The sequence below is a fragment of the Capsicum annuum genome, chromosome 6 (assembly GCF_002878395.1).
Source record: "Capsicum annuum cultivar UCD-10X-F1 chromosome 6, UCD10Xv1.1, whole genome shotgun sequence".
Classification (NCBI taxonomy): Eukaryota; Viridiplantae; Streptophyta; class Magnoliopsida; order Solanales; family Solanaceae; genus Capsicum; species Capsicum annuum.
In genome coordinates this window covers 192,053,326-192,074,221 of record NC_061116.1, presented here as the reverse complement: position 1 = coordinate 192,074,221, position 20,896 = coordinate 192,053,326, and the positions used below count along the sequence as shown (strand labels likewise).

Genomic DNA, 20,896 nt, shown 5'->3' with positions numbered 1-20,896 from the left:
AAGTTCATCTCCTTCTGTTATCCAGTGTGGTTGACTAAAAAAAAGGGGCAGCCTGGTGCACTAAAGCTCCCACTATGCGCAGGCTCCGGGAAGGGCCCCACCACAAGGGTGTATCGTATACAGTCTTACCTTGCATTTCTGCAAGAAGCTGTTTCCAAGTCTTGAACCTGTGACCTCCTGGTCACATGGCAGTAACTTTACCAGTTACTCCTGCCAGTGTGGTTGATCTGTTATCCTTTCTTTAAATCTTAAGTTTGATTTTCTTTGAATGTATATGTGCATTCTTTTTCAACTGGTTTATCTGTGCTTTATAGATTTTTTCGATGTTCGTCTCTCTTTGTTTCTCGTGTTGGTTGATTTAGTTACATTTTTAGCTTAGGCTTGATTTTCTTTGACTGTGTACATGATTTAATTTGCTTTCTATATGAAAGTGGTCAACTTAATTCTTCTATGACGGGGATGTTACACATCTTCTTTTTATTGTTTGATTCTTTTTTAGTTCCAATGTGTGAGCAGAACGTTACTTATATGGATCTGCTCTAAGCTTTTCTTGCTCATAACTGTTGTCTGGATTTTGAAATAAATTAGCTAGCTACATGTTATGAGCTGGTAACTAACTGATAATAATACTTCACATAGTGTGGGGCTTACTGTTCTCTCTCTCTCTCTCTCTCTTTGTTGTGGGGGGGGGGTTAACTGTGTTGCTAAATATTTTCTTTGGTGCCGAGAAGGGTATAATATTTGCTTTTGTTTACATTTTTATTTAATGTCTCACTTGTTTCTTCATTGCTTTGTTCTGTTGTTTACAAATACGTATGCGTGCACGCATATGCATAAATTATTACGTATGACTTGTACTTTTCTTTTTAGTATGTATCAAAGGAATGCAACTTTTTTACACTTCAAAATAATTTAAAATTTTAAAAAAAATTGAGATGATTTTCTACTATACAAATATCTATGACTTGTTTTAGGCCACAAATTTCTAGATTCTTTTATCTTATGTAAATATTTTATTTATTTCCTATTAAAGAGTTTTGAAAGGTACACGTATTTCAAGAAATGATTATTCCCTCTTTTGATAAAACGTGAATTTCATTTTGGGACCCAAAAATGTTTGTTCTTTCTTTAGGTTTCAGAAATTAATATATAGGAACTTCCTATTTTTTGCTTTAGTATTTTTAGTTATTTCACTTTAATCCTATATACTTAGTTGACATTCCCTGTTTTTAAAACTCAATACTTAATAGCTTATATAATGGATGTACTAAACAAGCTATTATATTGTATATGTAAGTGTATGATTTTGAAATGCATGAGTATATCAGCAATTAAGTCATATTACTGGGTGTTTAGTGTAATTCAAACATAATGTCGCAACTTTATTTAATTGGTCTGACTCATGTGCTTTATGCTAATGATGATATTAGTCAATATTTGCTTAACATTTACAAATTTCTATGCTTCTGTTACAAGCTAGGCTCCAAACATTTCCCTCCTGTGAATGTTGTTTACCGTAACTCCTAAGCCATCACTATCGGATTCTAATTGTAAGAAACGAAGAGGTAGTAGTGAAAAGTGAAAGCAAGGTCCTCGCTATATTCTTGATGTAATTGCTCTTTTATGAGCTTCCTGAGTGATGTGTATGTACAACATTTTCTGTTGTGAATGATGCGTAACGACAATAATTTTCTATAGTACCTTTTGAATATTTTCTTGCATTAAATAAAATGGCAGTCAAAAACACAACTGCTTTAGCCACCGTCCATTAGGTTCTTGTAGAGTGGTTAACAAATCTAAGGTTGTGTCTCTTGGTCTATTTTTGGATGTTTAAAGTATGGGGCCAAAATATTCAGAATAATATATATCCCGTCCCTACGTTTTAGAGCATTTAATTGTGTGTTCTAGTAACAGGAATCTTTTCTGTGGTGATCTGAGTTTGTAAATGAGTGATGCCAAATACAGATATACTAAATTTCTGATGAGCCACAACAGCATCGGAATTTTCCAGGAGCTCCATCAAAGCCTCCTGAAATATCCAATTTTTTTCATTCTCCATGCCTTATTTCTTTTTCTTCACAGGACAAGATAATCCATTTGCTGTCGAAAGTATTTCCTAGTTCTAGTGGAAAGGAGTAATTTGTTTTTGAAGATTGGAATTATGACCTTAACTAGAATATAACTTGCAATAGGGACCCAAAAATATGCAAGTCAAGTCTTCAAAATGTCACTATGCTACATGAAATTCTCTTAACAGAATTAGAGCAGAGAGCTTGTATGCGCCTTTTCTGGTACTGACCTCAAAAAAGGAATCAAGGACTTGATATTATCATAATTGTCTGAGTGTTGAAAAATAGTGTAATGTTTTGAGTTTCTTTGTTTCTCCGATGGTAGTTTGGCAAATTTCATCTTTTAAACTGTGAAAGTTACTTGTCTGACAGTTTCTGGAGTCTGCACTGACTTATATGCTTGAAGCTCGTCATGTACCTGGAGACTCACTAAGTGGAGGCGATGTTAAGATTTGTGAAAAATATTGGAGTCACTTGCAGATGCTGTTGAAGAATATGTTGTCTGTATCACTCTGTCCAACTACAAATAAATCTTCAGCCAACTCTCAGCACAGCGCCTCAAGTAAGTCTGCTGATGCCGGAAAGCTCAGAGAGCTTTACAAGATGTCTCTGAAGTATACAGAGTTCACTCAACTGCAAGTCATGCATGATTTGTGGATATCATAAGGTACTTGCTCTCTGAAATTTGAAATCGTCAAAACATTTTTGCACAAGCCACTCGCTTGCAATTAGCGACCATTTTATTGTGAATCAATGAATATATACTTGTGAAAACTTGTAATTTCTCTTCCCATTCAAAATGCAGATGTCAGTCGTCATCAAAGTATTCGGGGCTTACTCTTTCCCTTTAAAAGCAGTGGAGTCTATCCTAAAGTTTCAAATTGCTTGGGGCTGGATCGAATCTTCTGTTTTTAAAATAAAAAAAAAATAAAAAAAAATCAGGGGACTATCATATTAACAAGATACTCGGTTATAATTTGTGTGTTGAACTTATAGAAGGTATTGGAGGTTGTATATGTACATGTTTGACAGGTGGATTTATACCGGGCATGTGTATCAAATGTAGCTGTGTAAACAGCCTCTAAAGTTCCATCTTGTAGTTATATAGTACTTGTGTTTAGTTGTATGTTCTCTTTTCAAGTACTCCCTATATTTCAATTATGCAGCACACTTGCTATTTTAGCCCGTCCTAAAAAATAATGTCACCTTTTCATAATTAGAAATAATTTAACTTTAAAAATCTCTTTTTCACCCTTGATGAAATGATTTATGGCCATATATATGGTCTAGTGTTTTTGACTACAAATTTCTAGTCGTATTTTCTTTCCTAAACTTTGTGCTAAGTCCATCGGTGCCACTAATTGAGATTCAGATTAAGAGTATCAGTTTTTGTGTTATGGTGTTGCTCTACTTGTATTCATGGCAGGGGCGGATCTACTAGGGGAGGGGGTTTTCAGGAATCCCCAAGCATTTTCTTATACCTTATAATTATATTAAAAAAATTATTAAATATTTAAGAATTATAAATGAGGAATGTATTGACAAAGTTGTAGGCTGGTTCAAAAGAGACTTGAAGAATTGTTTTATATGCTATACCTGAGTTCAAATCCCATTGGGGTGATCATTTTTAACTTCATTTGGTATATTATTTATTTTATTGGAATGGTCATTTTTAACTTCATTTGGTATATTATTTATTTTATTGGGGTCATTTTTAACTTTATTTGGTAGTATTATTTATTTTATTGAGAACCCACAATCTTAAAATTTTGAATCCACCTCTAGTCATGGAACGCAATATGTACTTTTGGTTTATGAATTGTTTAAGTGTAAACCCTAGAATGTATCAGTCGTACATGCCAAATTTTCAAGGCAATATAGCAACTATAACTGGATTAGACATGCTTACAGACGATGTATCTTTCTCCAAAAAAAAAATAAAAAATCAGAGCATCCCTACCAGTAATCGAAAATTGTTTGATGAACTCTCAAATTATTACATCAAGAAGATACTAAGAATCCTAGCTAGTTAATCATATCATATCTATACTATATTAAAAGTGCGAATGGTTTTAGAAATGTTGTTTGAAACTTTTTGTCTTCATTAAAATACTTCACAATAAACAAAGTTGCTTTTTCAGTTATTTTCTTTAATTATTAATTAATTGTTAAAAATTAAATAATTCAAAAATATATGGTAAATTGTTATTGGTAGGTTTTTTCTTCTTGTTACGTGAAAAAAGAGCCGTAAAATATATGGTAAGAGAAAATTAAGAAAATTATCCTTTAACAAGTGAAAATCACACAGATAAATTTTAACATTTGATTAATAAAAACACATCACAAATTCCATGTTAATTAGGATTTGATTTTAAGCTAAAGAAACCTAAATGTGAAGGAATTATTATGTGCTCAAATTTCTATCTAAGGTAAAGTTTCAGTACTTTAATTTTTTTAATATAAAATATTAAAGGAAGAATTGAACAGGATTCTACCATCCTACACCCGTACAATAATTAATCTAAACGCAAAATTTGCGTTGATTTTTAAATTTTTGAATTTTAATATAACTCAAACAATTGCTAGGAGAGATTTATTAAGTTCAATTTTGGTTCATTCCAAAGTCATAAATATTAAGACTTCTTATATTTTTCAAATATGAAAAAATGTAATATCTTTAATTAATTAGGATTCTTTAGTCAACTTATTAGAATTACGTACATTGGTAAATAAGTATCAATTTAGGTTAGAGCTACATCTATTATGATTATATTTAGAATCTATATGTAATAACCCATAAGAAAACATATTCGTCTAAATAAAAAGTTAACTATTATTAGCATTCATATTGTTCTTATATCTTATCAGTCGTGTTTATTGAGATTTTAAAGACAACTAGATTTTATCTATAATTATGGCGTATCAACTTATCAATTGTGAGTCATTTTCTTCTATTTCTACTTTTCTTCTTATTTTAGTTTTGATTCAAACCATCTTCTTGCATCGATTCATGTGTTTCTTACTTTGTATTTATACTAGGTAACTTGACCGCGCTTTGCACGATCATAAAATGTTTATTAAATTTATAAAAGATCTTTAATAGTACTTGAACATTAAAAGTAATGAGAAGTAAAATTTTTAAGAACTAAAATATATTTAAATATGTTTTGGTCTTGAGCAGGGAGTCTATAAAAAACGACCTCTTTACCTTATCTTTAATATAAAAATAATATATACATTCTACCTTATCCAAATCCCACTTTATGAGAATAAATTGAATATAATGTCATACTCTATCTTTAATCCTAAATATCTACAAAATTGCATCATACATATCATATAATTCTGACATAAAGAAATCATTGTTGTTGGCATTGTAATTTGCAACACCACCCTTAAAATTAACATTATAATATGAAAGAATGGTTCAAAAAAGAAAAAAAAAAGATGCCAAATACTAAATTCGATACTCAACAGAATCTTAATCCCTCAGCATGAAAAATTGTAGGAGTAAAAGGAATTTGAAGTAAAGTGAATTTAAAACTCAGTAAAACATTACAGAGCAACAACGTGAAGGAAAAAGTTATATTTTATTAAATCAATTGATCGATGAATTAAAAACTCAATAAAAAATCAAGTAGCAATGGATTGTAGCTACAAACACTAAAAGTTGAAACATAAAGTAATGAAACTGAAAGAAAAATAAAGATGGAGCTTACACATTGTAATGACAAGGTCATGTTGCAGAAAAATAAAAATGATATCCAAGAATATACATAGCAAATATTATATTTATAGACCTATGTACGGTGACACTTCATTCTCCATTACAACTCCTAGATTTCCTTCCTTTACTAAAGCAATTTAGAACTAAATATTTGTATGAAATGAAAAAACAAAAATGAAAAAGACTAACCTATTGACATCATCAAATGCAATACTATTCACACTTATATAGTGACTTTCCATTATATGTAACAATACTTCATTAAGATAGCACATTAAACATAATTAAGAGAGTTGAAAGAGCGATTTTTGAGTTTTTATAAGTAACGAAAGTTTAAGACAAATAAATACACAAAAATTAATAAGTAAAGTAAATACATATTAAATACTTTATGGTTTTTTTTAGACGATTAAATGAATTAAAATAGGTGAAAATCCCCCCAAAAGGAGAAAAAGATAGTAAATGTACACGGAGATCTTGAATTAAAAAAAAAATTTATGAAAATAGAAAATATACACTAAATGTAAATCCCTCCCCTTCATATTTCTTGTCCACAAAGGCAAAAAGGGATAAACATTAGAAAGGGGCCCCACTAGGAAACTTCCAGGAAAGGGACAAAAGGACCATTTTTCCATTTTGGAAAAGGTCCACACACACAATATATACACACTCCATTCCTTGGATCTGGGGGCCATTTTTTTTGCTGATTTTTGCTTCTTCTTCATCATCTTCACACACACAATCTTCTACACGATCATACTCCCAATTTCCATTCTAGAATACACCATCTTCCATGTACTTTCAATTTCCATGAACAGCATGGACAGGACCTCATATATAATCCATCATTGAAAAAATATTTCTTCTCCACATACAAAAAAATAAAAACACGCAGACAGAGAGAGGGAGAGAGAGCGACGGAAGAGTGAGAGAGCAGCTGAACGCGCACAAGAGAGAAAAAATAGTGAGAATCTGAGAGAGGAGATCGAAAATGTGATTTGGCCTGTGTTTTTGGCCGGAAGTAGCATCCCCTTGCCGAAAAAACATTGTTATCATCCATTTTTGCCTTGTTTCGGTCAGCGTTGGAGCTCACCGAAGTTCCAACGGGACGATAGCTATGGATTTTGACCCTAACCCGATCCGAATCAGTCAATTTTGACCGGTTTTGGGTTAGATTCCGGCGAGTTTTTGCCGGACATCGTCACACGGGTTCTTGGTTTTCTTTTAGAAAGTTTTTGGATTCAGGCTTCTTGTTTTTTTTGGTTCGTTTTGGAGAGAAAACAAAACGAAAGGGTGAGACTGAACTTTGGTCATTTCATGTTTGAGGTTTGAATCGATGGTTCTGAATCCGCGAAGCTCCTCCATTTGATTGAATCAAAGCGGCATTAGGGTCCATTCTTCATCTCATTCTCAATTAATTTTTTATTGTGTGATATTCAGTGTAGTAAACTCATGGTGTGTGGATTCTATTTTGTTGATTTCAATATGTTTTGGATCATCATGGTTGGTTGTTGATATCGATCGGTTGATTGTTGTGGATTGAAATAATCAAAGAACTTGGACTCGATTTGGGATTAAACCGTAATTTGGGGTGGTATCAAAAGTTGGCTAATTTACAATTTCACTTAGGTTATTTAATTTGTAATCTTGATTGATTTTGACGTTGCTAAACATAGTAGCAACATGATAAGTCGGAAGTAATAGGAAAAGGTAGGTTGGGTAGGCAAAGTTTAGGATCTGTGATTGTTGAATGATGAAATGTTTGTGGAATGGTTTTGATTTAAGCATTGTGATCTATTGTATTGATTTATCCGGGGAATGCCCCGAAGTATGATATACTTGAAGATGTCACACGATCAAGGCCCAAAACGTCAGGTGAAGAAAGCAATGGAACGTAGCTTAGGATTAGCCTAGAATATAGTAGGTTTATATTTTCGTATTTTTCTATTTCGGGACTGTCTAATTGGACTGAATACTAAATTCTTGATTGTTATGTTTTATTTGCGTGATTGATTGTTTTGCGTGCTTTGTGTGGTTTATACATTTGTAGTGTCAAATTAGCCGATACGCTCATCAAGCAACCGTGGTCGAACCACGGGATCGAGGGGTGCCTAACACCTTCCCCTCGTTCAACAGAATTCCTTAGCCGGAATCTCTGTTCGCAAACCAATTTTACAGAGTCAAAACTGTTTTAAAAAAGGATATCCAAGAGTGACTTGACACACCCAAATTATGTCAAGTGACGACTCTGAGTTTTGAATATAAAAATCCTTTTCGAAACAAATCATCTTTTTTTGTCACTTGTAATAAAAATCCTTTCAAACTTAAAATCTAATCTTTTTGGGAGTTAAAAAAAGGGGTGTGACAGCTCTGGCGACTCTGCTGGGGACTTTATTTTGAATTCGGGCTTATTTTTGGAGTCGTATCGGCTTGTTTGGCGTTATAGGTGTATAAACATTGTTCATGTTTTGGTTTATGTCGTTGTTATTACTGTTGTGCGTTTATGTGCTCTTTGTTTACAGTTTTTTTTTATGTGTTACCGCTTTATATTTGGCATCATTTGCATCACCCGAGTCAAATCTTTCTGTAACAAGTCTTGGAGTGCACGTCGTGTACACGAACTCTAGTTGAGTCACCTTTATTTTAGGAGGGGGAGCCGTCGGACGTATGGAGTGGGTGAAAAGATATCGCAGACACTGTCGACCATACGCTCACCTGAACAGCCTTGTTAGTGAACCCCAACATAGGTTATCCTTTAGGTCATGCTTATTTGCATCATTTCGAAACCTAGCGGGACTCATGTGGCCCTTTGTAGGAGACTCACCTCTAAAGCATCTATATGTGCTAAATATTGCATCTTTGAGGGTAATGTAGTCATTCGACGGACTAATTTCGGGAAAGCATGTGTTAGAAGTAAGGCGTGCAGACAAAATATTTGAAAAAAAAGGAAAAAAAAAAGAAGAAAAAAGAAGAAAGAGAGTGAGTCAAAAATAAAAAGAGAGTGTCGTAGTTTTTAGAGTTCTTTATGGCTTTTGTTTTTCAAAATTCAAAAAAAAAAATTTACCTTTTGCACTCATATGTCGAAAAAAAAAAAGAAAAAAAATTTCTTTGTTTCTTTCATGCTTAATTTGAAAATTTCAAAAAAGATCTTTTGTTTAATAGGAGACTTTTATAAAAGAAGATGCAAAAAATGATAGTAGTTTTATACATTCTATATAATGAAAATACCAAAAAGTTTTTTTTTTCCTTCGTAGCTGTTGGTGTTAGTTTTATTTGAAGTGTCTAATTAAAAACCCAGAAAGATTTTATCCACCGGTTTTTGTTTGTGTCTTTTGAGGTAGGGTCAGTCTGTCAGTTAATCTTTAATGGTCCAATCTGGATGAACTACACATACCTGATTCTTGTCTCTCGGGATGGGATACGTAGGCAACCCTCAGTGGGTTCGGTAATCTTTTAAGTTCGATTGTTGTCCTAGTCCTAGTTAAGGTCCATTTTCTGCTTAGTCAAGTATTTGTTAGTGGTCATAGCTAGCTAGGTTGAGTCTTCTTAGCATTTTCATTCGGCAATTTTGAGTTATAGGTCCGCTTGTCCCTGTGTCATGTGACACTTCTTTGTGTCAGAATCCCGAGGGTCAAAAATTCTCTTGCCCTTATTGAATCATGAGTCATAATTCTGTGTATTGTTACAGGATGGAGCCGTCCACAGGGTCTAGAGTCTTGATGGTTTCCAAGGTTCCCAAAAAGTTAATCAAATGGTGGGGTATGCTCAACTATTCTGAAAGGCATGAGATAGAAAAATTGTTCAGCAATCTTACATCGCTTTTGAATATCACACCCTGACCAGATCTAATAGAGGCCGCATCGAACTTCTGGGATTCAGACAGCTTGGTGTTTAGGTTCGGGAGTTGTGAAATGATGCCTACCTTGGCAGAAATATCCGGTTTGTTTCATTTGCCATATATCGGTCAGAAGTTAATCCTAGCTCGGAATCATTCTAGCAGGATATTTCTCGAACTTTGCGGTTTGAAGGCTAATGATCACCTAGGGTCCCTGAAACAATCTTGGATTTCCTTAGATTATTTGTTCGCTGGATTCCGATCTCCAGACGGTTTTGATCACTTTTGGGATGAATTTTGTACTACCAAGAAGAATTGGGAGAAACGACATCTTGAGGTTTTCTGTTTGGCATTGTTAGGTACTTTAGTGTTCCTGTTAGATGAAACGCGTATCAAAACTCATTTACAATCAGTAGTAATGGCTTTGTTCAAGAAAAATGATAGAGTTACTGTCGTACCTATGATTTTGGTGGAACTGTATAAGGCTTTGACTGAGGTAAGAGGAGGGCTGCGATTTTTTGAAGGAAGCAATTTAATACTATAATTATGGATGATGGAACATTTGTACAGTCCTTCTTTGGTCAGACCGAATCTGATTGATCGTTGTTTAAATGAGCGAGTGAATGCCATCGAACAAAGAATGCGCTTTGATAAGTTCTCGTTGCCTGTAGGAGTCAATTCTTGGGTTGAATTTCTTGAAGCAAGAACTTATGACAATATCCTGTGGACTTATTGTTGGCTCGATCCGAAGGTAATCTTGTATGGATGTCGCATACAACCTCTTCTTGTTTTGATTGGGCTCTAATGTACTAAACCTTACAGTTCGAGTAGGGTAATACGTCAATTGGGTAAACTTGAAGACATTCCACCAATAATGGATCTTCAAAAGGATGTCGAGTATTTAAGAATATAGCCAAAGGGGAAATCAGATATGAGCAATTCTGGCTTAATACAACGAAAATGGGCGTAGATTCTCTCAAAGCAGGTTTGGATAATCCAGGATACACTCCGAGATATAGAATCTGGCTACAATCTATTCCTCGGGGTGTCAGTAGACCATTGTCAGCGCAACTTAGAGGGAGAATACAGGAAGAATGTATAATTGATGACTGTCAGGACGGACGGGGGCCAAATTGGAAGAACTGAGAGTTCAGTTATCAAGTTTGCTTAGAACTGTGGAAGGATGTCAAAACAGTCTTTTCAGGTGTGCTCCTCATGAGGCCGGAATACGTGCTAGGATTTTCTTCCCAAGCATCAAAGATACATTGCAGGATATGTTACAGAGTTTGAATGGGAGAGCGAGAACTCCACAAACAGGTCCATCTCAGCCAGGGCTATCACGCAGTGCAGCAGTTTAAAGAAGCACTTCATCTCTTTTATTTTTGAGTCCTTTATTTTGTCATGGTATTTGTTGTGTCTTTTTTAAGTCGGTGTCCAGTTTGTTTTAACATTACAGTCTTTATTAGAAAAGTTACGTATGTTGTCCTGGGGTCTAGAGTGTTGTTTGGCTTTCGTTGTTTAGTTTTAAAGTTGTTTTAAATTCGAAGTTTGTTTTAGTTGTCTCTTTTATGAAATGTTGTGACATTGCGTTGTTCTTTCTTTTGTTTATTTTTCATCAAAAAAAAATCTTCAACTTTGTGATATTTATGCATGCACCTCCCGAACTACGCAAGATCTGATTCATGTACAACATGATACGTAGGCAACCTACTTTTGGGTTCAATCTAATCATTTTGTTTCTTGTTTTTTTTCATTATTTTTCTTTTATTTTAAGGAAAAACAAAATACATAAAGAATGATAAAAAGAGAGACAGCGAGAGAGGAAAAGAAACAAAAATAATGAGAGAAGGGAAAAAAGGATAAAAAGGGACTACCGCGAGAGATGAGAGAAATGATGGTGAAAAAAAGGTGTGATTGGAGTAAAGAAGCAAATGGGTGTAGGTAAAAGAACGGGATGATGTTAAAATGACCTTGATACCCTCAAAGGTTGGTAGAAATACGCATGAATCTAGGACAATTTTACAAATGTGATTCCCATGCTTGTTGTGTGACCTAATCCTAACGGGTTTTGTCTTTGATGAGCATGTTATTTCAGATAAGTGGTTGGTTTGCAGCACTTTGGCTAGTCACCTGTATTTCACTAGATCAAAAGCGAAGTTTGCCATGGCTAGTAGGGAGATTGAAAATTCACTCATTGACCCAGATCAGGATCCCAGGGAAGAAAGTTCAGAATGCAATGATGAGGTATTGAGACTTAGACAACAATTGCTAGATCTTCACCGAGCATGGGCTAGTGGCATACCTCTTCCTCCACTTCCTGAAGATCTTGGAAATATCCCCAATTGCCCACCGCTCTCTCAGGCATAATTCTATGTTTCCATTGAGTCACCGGAGCACGCACCAGGATTCACTCCACGGCAATATTACCCTGGACTTCTAGTGTGCCCCTGGCAGTTCCTCAACTAAGGCCCGCTACTCAGCCGGTGCCATCGGCAGTGCCTATGTTCGTGGCTCCGCTACCACCTGAAACTCCCGCCTATACTGTGCGTCCGACAATGGTACTCCCTCGAACTGCTAGTGAGCCAGTATTGAAGGTTTCAGATAATCAGTATTATGCCCCGGAACCTACTTTGAAGACAAATGAACCGTATGGGTACACTCAGCCACCCACGTTTCCATTTGATACCGAGAAGCCTATTGCAACAGAGGAACAAGAACTCATGGCGTGGAAATTGAAGAGTTTAGAACAAGCCATGAGGAATTTACAGGGAACCGGAGGTTATAAGAGTGTTTCCTACAAAGATCTTTGCATGTTCCCAGACGTCAACCTTCCCCTCGGTTTTAAAATGCCCAAGTTTGAGAAGTATGCTGGGTATGGTGATCCCGTGGCACACTTGAGACATTATTACAACCAATTGAGGGCTGCAGGGGGAAAGGAAGAATTGCTCATGGCTTTTTTTGGCGAGATTCTTTTCGATCTGGCTTCAAAATGGTTTATCGATCAAGATATCGATAAGTGGAATAGCTGGGATGACCTAGCTTCTGAGTTTGTGCAATATTTTTAGTATAACATCGATCTAATTCCTGATGAAAAATACTTGGTCAACATGAAGAAAAAAGGCACTGAAGGCTTTAGGGAATACGTGATAAGGTGGCATGAACAGGCCGCCAGGGTAAAACCTTCAATGAAAGAGAGTAAGCTAGTAGAGATCTTCATTCAGGCACAGGATAAGACTTATTTTCAACATTTACTTCTGACAATGGGAAAGTCTTTTATTGAAGTCCTTAAAATGGGAGAGATGATAAAGGACAGAATCAAGACTGACCGAATAGTGAGTTTTGCCGCGTTGAAAGCCACCACACAAGCGATTCAAGGTGGATCTGGCGCGTTTGAAGCTACAAAAAAAAAAAGAGGATGTGGCGACCATTGTAGCTGGAACACATTCCTATCCCAAAAGACCGTCTCGCCCCTATCCCCAATCCCAAATCCAAGTCTACGCCCAAGCTCCATATATTCCTCCCCACCATTACTACCCTCCACAAAACCCATTATATTCCATTTCTCCACACCATTACCCAGTATATAGCGCACAACCATATGCCCAAACCCCTTCTTACCCGTAATAGCGCGCTCAAGCTCCACAAAATCATCCATCAGCTTTACCAAATTACCAAAACCCCTCCAGACCCGGTTTCCAATCCAGGCCTGAGTACAAGAAAGAGAAGACTGTCAAAAATTAGTTCACACCTCTTTGGGAGTCATATGCTATCTTGTTTGATAGGTTGAGAAAGATGAGGGTCTTAAGCCCAATTCAAAGAAGGCTTTCAAATCCACCTTTAAGGAATCTCGATTATTCTTTAAGGTGTGCATATTGTTCTGACATGCCAGGCCACGATATCGAGAAATGCTGGTATTTAAAGAGTGCTATCCAAGATTTAATTGACATAAATCAGATGCTGGTCTAAGCCTCGGAGGTTCCAAAAATTAACCAAAATCTGCTGCCAACCCATGCTGAAACCAATATGTTAGAATTGATATTTGATGGGAAAGATTTGTCAAGGTGTTATAAGCCTATTCTTAACATACAAACCAATGAGGAAAAATCATTAAATGTAGCTGATTCGTTGAAAGCAATGTCATTAATCCAGGAAGGAATAGGAGAAGATAAAGCCCAAGAAAGCACAAAGAAATTCGTGATCACAATGCAAGATGCCAGAAGATATGTCGATTCAAGCCAGGATAAACCTAAGTTGATGGTGGTAGAAGCTCCGAGTAAGCCTATCTTGACGGTGAAAGGAGCACTGGCAGTGCCTATTGTCCTCAAACCGGTGACCCAACCTCCGATAGCTGATACGAAAAAGGTTCCCTAAAACTACAAGCGGACTGTGATAACCTATCAAGGGAAGGAGGTAGTGGAAGATGTGACTCGGTCAAGGACTGTGATAACCTATCAAAAGATAGGGGGTTTGACTCGGTCAGGAAGATGCTTCGTGCCTGAAAGTTTAAGGAAGTTTAAGCCAATTGTGAGTGGACCTTCATTTATCAAAAAGCCTGTCACCGAAGAAGAAGCCGAGGAATTTTTGAAAAAGATGAAGTTGCCAGAGTATTCAATAATAGATCAGTTAAAGAAAACCCCTGCTCAAATTTCCCTCTTATCTTTGTTGTTGCATTCCAAGGAATATTGTGATATTATATTGAAGGTATTAAATGTAGCATATGTTCCTAGGGAGATTACAGTAAATCATCTTGAGAAAATGGTTGGAAAAATCTTTGAGGCCAATCGGATCAGCTTCTCTGACGATGAATTGCCTGTTGAAGGTACGGGGCATAACCGGGGTCTTTACATTATAGTGAAATACGAATATTTTAACGTCACTCATGCCATGATTGACGAAGGTTCAGGTGCAAATATCTGCCCTATTTCTACTTTACAAAAGTTGAATATTGATGTTGAGAGGATCAGACCCAAAAATGTATGTGTCAGGGCTTTCGATGGTGCAAAATCAAAATCCATTGGAGAAATAGAACTAATGTTGATTATAGGGCTTGTTAAGTTCACCATAGATTTTCAAGTATTGAATATAGACTCCTCTTACAATTTGTTGTTGGGAAGATCGTGGATCCACAAGGCCAAGGCAGTTGCATCTACATTGCACCAAATGATCAAGTTTGAGCATGACAAGCAAGAAATGGTTATTCATGGTGAAGGTGATTTGTCCGCCTACCGAGATTCTCCCTTGTGCCTTATTGAAGCAAACAATGTAGAGGAAACATTTGTCTATCAAACTTTTGATACAGTGTCGGTGAATCGTATCGTTGAAGGGCAAGTTATTCCAGGGCTATAATTGTCTCCTGTTTCTGTCATGATGATAAATGAAATATTAAAATATGGATTTGAGCCAGGAAGGGGTTTGGGAGTATCTCTGCACGGTATGGTTCATCCCATATATCCGAATGAGAACATGGGCACTTTTGGTTTGGGATTTGAACCTACGGCTGAAGACCTGAAGAAGGCCAAGGAAAGGAAAAAGGAAACATGGTCAATCCCTCGCCCAGTGCCCCTACTCAGTAAGTCATTCATCAAGAGCAGTGTCGTGGCACCAATAGAGTTTGGAGATGAACTGGTTGATGACTTCCAGAACCTGTTAATCGAAGTTGACATGGTTGAAGCAGGAGAAGGTACCAGTAAGGCAGACGTGCAATTCATAGGTCCAGTTGTCCGGCTCAATAATTGGAAAGTCACTTCTCTCCCCGTCAGGAGGGAGTTATGGTAGTTTATTTTTTTTTCTATTTATCCGAGTTATTCTAGGGTTGTAATTCAGAATTTAACTTGTTTACATTCTGTTGTCATTTGTGTTTAAACCCTTTTATCTTTCCCTTTTAATGAAATGTAATATCCCTTATTTTGTGTCTAATATATTTTAATTTTGTCTTTTTCTTTATACAGTTCTCTTTATGCTGATTTTAATGACATGACATGCATGCGGAATGTTCAGCCTGGTCTTAAAATTTAAACTAATCAAGATATAATAAAGCAAGAGGGGGAATATAATCAAGAAGAGGCACTAGACGAAATAAGCAAAGAGTTGCAGTTTGAAGACAAGCCAAATCCTAATTTGAATGAAACTGAGCCAATCAATCTAGGGAATCAAGAAGATGTTAGGGAAACTAAAATCAGTGTGCATGCTTTGCCGCGGCTAAAAGATGGAATGATTCAAGCATTAATTGATTATAAGGATGTTTTTGCATGGTCTTATAATAATATGCCTGGTTTAAGCACTAAATTAGTGGCTCATAATGTCAACTGATCCCACATTCTCCCCTATGAAATAGAAGTTAAGGAAGTTTAAAACTGATGTAAGCATTAAAATCAAAGACGAAATCATGAAACAATTTGAAGGCAAAGTCATTCGAGTGGCTCGTTATCCTACGTGGTTATCCAATGTTGTTCCTGTCCCAAAGAAAGATGGAAAAATTTGAGTATGTGTTGATTACTGTGATTTGAACAGAGCAAGTTCGAAAGATGATTTTCCGCTGCCCAACATCCATATTTTGCTGGACAATTATGCTAAATACGAGTTTGCCTCTTTTATGGATTGCTATGCCGGATACCACCAGATCATTATGGATGATGAAGACACGGAAAATATGTCTTTTATCACACCATGGGGGACTTATTGCTATCGAGTGATGCCGTTTGGTTTGAAGAATGTTGGAGCAACATACATGAGAGCCATGACCACTATGTTTCATGATATGATGCATAAGGAGATTGAGGTCTATGAAGATGATGTGATTATTAAGTCAAAAAGTCAGGCTGACCCTATTAAAGATTTAAGAAAGTTCTTTGAAAGGCTTCGCAGGTATAATATCAAGCTCAACTCAGCAAAATGTGTGTTTGGAGTTCCTTCTGGAAAGTTGTTGGGGTTTGTAGTCAGCCGTCAGGAAATTGAATTGGATCCCTTGAAAATTAAAGCCATTTAGGATTTTTCTCCACCCAAGAATAGGACAAAGGTGATGAGTTTCTTGGTAGACTGAACTACATCATCAGGTTTATTGCTCAACTCACAACCACGTGTGAGCCTATTTTTAAGTAGCTAAAAAAGAGTGTTACGGTAGAGTGAACTGAAGAATGTCAGGAAGCGTTCGACAAAATCAAAAGATATCTGTCAAATTTGTTCGTGCTGGTACCACCAGAGCCTGGTAGGCCTTTGATCTTATATTTATCGATCATGGATAATTCTTTTGGTTGTGTCCTGGGTCAACATGATGTCACAGGCAAAAAGGAGCAGGCTATTTATTATCTTAGCAAGAAGTTCACAACATATGAGGCCAGGTACACTCTTCTTAAAAGGACATGTTGTGCCCTAACTTGGGTAGCACAAAAGTTGAAGCACTATCTTTCATCCTACACTACTTATCTCATCTCCCACATGGATCCTTTGAAGTATATCTTTTAGAAGCCTATGCTGACCGGTCATTTGGCAAAGTGGCAAATATTACTTACCGAGTTTGACATCGTATATGTGACTCGAACCGCCATGAAAGCCCAAGCCTTGGTAGATCATCTTGCTGAGAATCCCATTAATGAAGAGTATGAGCCATTAAAGATATATTTCCCTGATGAAAAAGTGTTGTGCGTCGATGAAATCATTATAGATGCTGATTCAGATTGAAAGTTGTTCTTCGATGGAGCTATCAACATGAAAGAAATCGGAATAGGTGCAGTTCTTATTTCTGAGGCGGGGCAATATTTTTTGGTAACAATGCAACTTTGATTTTATGTACCAATAATATGGCAGAATATAAAGCTTGCATTCTGGGTTTGAGGCTAGCCGTTGATATGGGAGTCCAGGAACTATTAGTATTGGGGGATTTAGATTTACTCGTCCATCAGATTCAAGGTAATTGGGAGACACGAGATTTAAAGCTAATACTGTATCGACAATGCTTAAAAGATCTATGTCAACGGTTTGTGTCTGTAAAGTTTAGGCATATCCCAAGAATTCGCAATGAGATTGCTGATGCTTTGGCCACTTTGTCTTCAATTCTCCAACACCCTGATAAGGCCTGCATCGATCCAGTGCATATACAGAGTCGTGATCAACATGCTTATTGTAATGTAGTTGAAGAAGAGCTCGATGGCGAACCTTGGTTCTTTGATTCAAGTAGTACATCCAGTCAGGAGAATACCCGACACATATCACCAATGATCAAAAGAGGACTATTAGGCGTTTGACTAGTGGATTTTTCTTAAGTGAGGGAATCTTATACAAGATAACCCTAGATCTGGGACTTTTGAGGTGTGTTGATGCAAAAGAAGCTTCGGTAATCATGGTTGAAGTTCATTCTGGAGTATGCAGGTCTCATATGAACGGTTATGTCTTGTCTAAGAAGATTCTCAGAGCAGGTTATTATTGGCTTACTATGGAGAGGGATTCCATTCGTTTTGTTCAAAAATATCATCAATGTCAGGTACACGGTGATCTAATACGTTCTTCTCCCGCTGAATTGCACACAATGTCTACTCTATGGCCTTTCGTAGCTTTGGGGATGGACGTGATCGGGCCGATTGAGTCGAAAGAGTCAAATGGGCATAGATTTATTTTGGTGGCCATTGATTACTTCACAAAATGGGTAGAAGCAATAACTTTCAAGTCAGTGACAAAGAAGGCAGTAGTAGATTTTGTTCATGCCAACATTATTTGTAGGTTTAGAATTCCTAAGATGATCATTACAGACAATGCTGCCAATCTCAATAGTCATTTGATGCAAGAAGTGTGTCAACAGTTTAAGATCGCACATCGAAATTCCACTCCATATAGTTCGAAGGCTAATGGCGTTGTGGAAGCCGCCAATAAGAATATCAAAAAAATACTGTCGAAAATAGTACAAGGGTCTAGATAATGGCATGAGAAGTTGTCGTTTACATTGCTAGGTTATCGCACTATTGCTCGAACTTCAACAGAGGCAACTCCATATTTATTGGTGTATGGGACAGAAGTAGTCATCCCTGCAGAAGTTGAAATTCCCTCTCTTTGAGTCATTGTAGAAGCAGAGATTGATGATAACGAGTGGGTCAAAACCCGACAGGAACAATTGAGTTTGATTAAGGAAAAAATACTAACGTTGGTATGTCATGGCCAATTGTATCAGAAGAGAATGGCTCGAGCGTATAACAAAAAGGTACGACCTTGGCATTTTGAAGTTGGTCAGTTGGTATTGAAGCGTATCCTTCCTTACCAGGTTGAAGCGAAAGGCAAATTCTCCCCAAACTGGCAAGGTCCCTTCATTGTGAAGATAGTGTTGCCCAATGGAGCCTTATATTTGACAGATATTAAAGGCAAAATGGAAGAAATGGCTATCAATGCTGATGCGGTCAAAAGATATTATGTATGACATTTTATCCTTTAGTGATTTTATTGCATGTTTAGTACTTGCATTTTTGAAGATTGATATGATGAAGGCATTTTATTCTTCTATCCAAACATTGTGTCATCCTTTGTTTATCCGTTTGAGCTTAGTTTTATTTTTCTTTCATATCCCTCTTTTAGAATCAAAATAGAGTCAAAGATAAATGTCAGGAAAATAAGAATAAAAGAAAGAGTTTGAAAATAAAAGAAAAAAAAGAAAAAAATCAAATCAAAATAAAGAACAAACTGATGGAACTACGTGCGACCTGATTCTCCTCTCCTAGGAGTGAGATACGTAGGCTGCCCCATTCGGAGCTCGGTCCAACCAAATAAAAATTTTAGAGTCACCCAATCAACAAAAACTGGGGCATGAGTTAATGTTTGCTTGAGTCGATTCTAAAAGTTGTAAGTCTCACCCCCACTTCAAGTGTCGTTTGAGCCTCTTGCCATCCTTTTCTAACCTTATCCAAAGCCAAGTTACAATAAAAGAAAGTCCGTCAGATCAATTTTTGATAATGTTAAGGCTAAGCATGCAATGGATATGATGATACATTGTGGGTTCTACTTGTCTTCCTCAGCATAGAAAATCGGGAAAGAAATAAAAAATAAGAGAGTCTTATTGGTGAAAACCCTCGCGGGCACCATAAGGCAATGGTGAGTTGAGAGAAATAAAAATGAGAGAGTATTACTAGTGAAAACCCTCACGGGCACCATAAGGCGATGGGTAGTTGAGAGAAATAAAATGAGAGAGTCTTATTGGTGAAAACCCTCATGGGCACCGTAAGGCGATGGCGAGTTCGAAAGAAAGGTGAAAAGAAAAGAGGTTTGGTAGCAAAAAATTTCAAGATGTCGTCAATTGAATGAGATATATGAGTTCAAAGGGTTGGAAGAAGCAGCAGCGGCAAAGGCAAGGACTCAACAACAAATGGGAAGTTTGGATAGGAAGATCAGGCAGCTTAATCCAAAATGTATGTCATAGTCATTGGAGTTGGTTGCCGTCTTCAGATAAGTTTTCTTCTTTGTTAAAAAGAGGGCCATTGCCCTTTTCTTTCATTTACATATTCATGTTTTTGTCTTTTTATGTCATTTGTCAAAAATAAAAGTCACCATTATTTCTTTACATTTTAAGTCAAGTCTGTGTCAAAATAAGCGAGAAAGGATATCAAAAATTTCCACCAGTCTTTCCAATTGTATGAGGAAAAGCCAAGGACCAGCACACGAAAGAAATATAATCATAATTTAACACAAAGCAAAGGAATTCTATCAACTGACAGGATCCTGGGTTCGTGGGAATATCAGATGTCAAAAGGTGCATCTCAGAGGCATGGTAAAATAGAAGCTTGGTATTTGAGTCAAAGGCATTTCCCCGATCTGGTCTGGGTCAATGATGCAGAAAGACAGGGGCAAGTGTCAGCAATTTGAAACAAAGATGAAAGGAACAACTACTGGAGCAGATGCCTACAAAGCCAAGTGTTGCAAGCCACCACTAAGTTAACTGAATAATTATTCTTTCTTTGATAAAATAGATGTGAAGTTTCTATCCATTAAATTCAGCTATCATTGGGAAAGAATATCTTCAGACTTTACTTTCTGTTCAAGATCCTCTAGAAAAATGGAACTTTACTTTCCGTTCAGGACCCTTCGGAAAAATGGGACTTTACTTTCTGTTTAGGACCCTCTTGAAAAATGGGATTTTACTTTATGTTCAGCACCCTTCAGGAAAATTAGATTTTACTTTCTGTTCAGGACCCTCCTGAAAAATGGGAATTTACTTTCTGTTCAGGACCCTTCTAGAAAATGAGATTTTACTTTCTGTTCAGGACCCTTCTGAAAAATGGGACTCTACTTTCT

The 20,896-nt window shown here is 36.5% G+C and overlaps 1 protein-coding gene and 1 long non-coding RNA gene across 4 annotated transcripts in view; both read left to right on the top strand.

Annotated features, from left to right (window-relative positions):
- LOC107872784 overlaps window positions 1-3,195 on the top strand; it is a 55,539-nt gene extending 52,344 nt beyond the window's left edge. For all 3 annotated transcript variants that reach the window (XM_016719386.2, XM_016719387.2, XM_047413655.1), the window contains 2 exons: window positions 2,442-2,736; window positions 2,875-3,195. In XM_016719386.2, coding sequence (XP_016574872.1) covers window positions 2,442-2,735 — 294 coding nt within the window. In that variant the 3' untranslated portion in view covers window position 2,736; window positions 2,875-3,195. The remainder of the gene's footprint in view (window positions 1-2,441; window positions 2,737-2,874) is intronic.
- Window positions 3,196-6,166: 2,971 nt separating this feature from the next.
- On the top strand, window positions 6,167-10,069 carry LOC124899292. Its single transcript, XR_007056579.1, has 2 exons — window positions 6,167-7,186; window positions 9,485-10,069. It is a non-coding gene; the product is annotated as an uncharacterized LOC124899292 (long non-coding RNA).
- The last annotated feature ends 10,827 nt before the right edge of the window (window positions 10,070-20,896 follow it).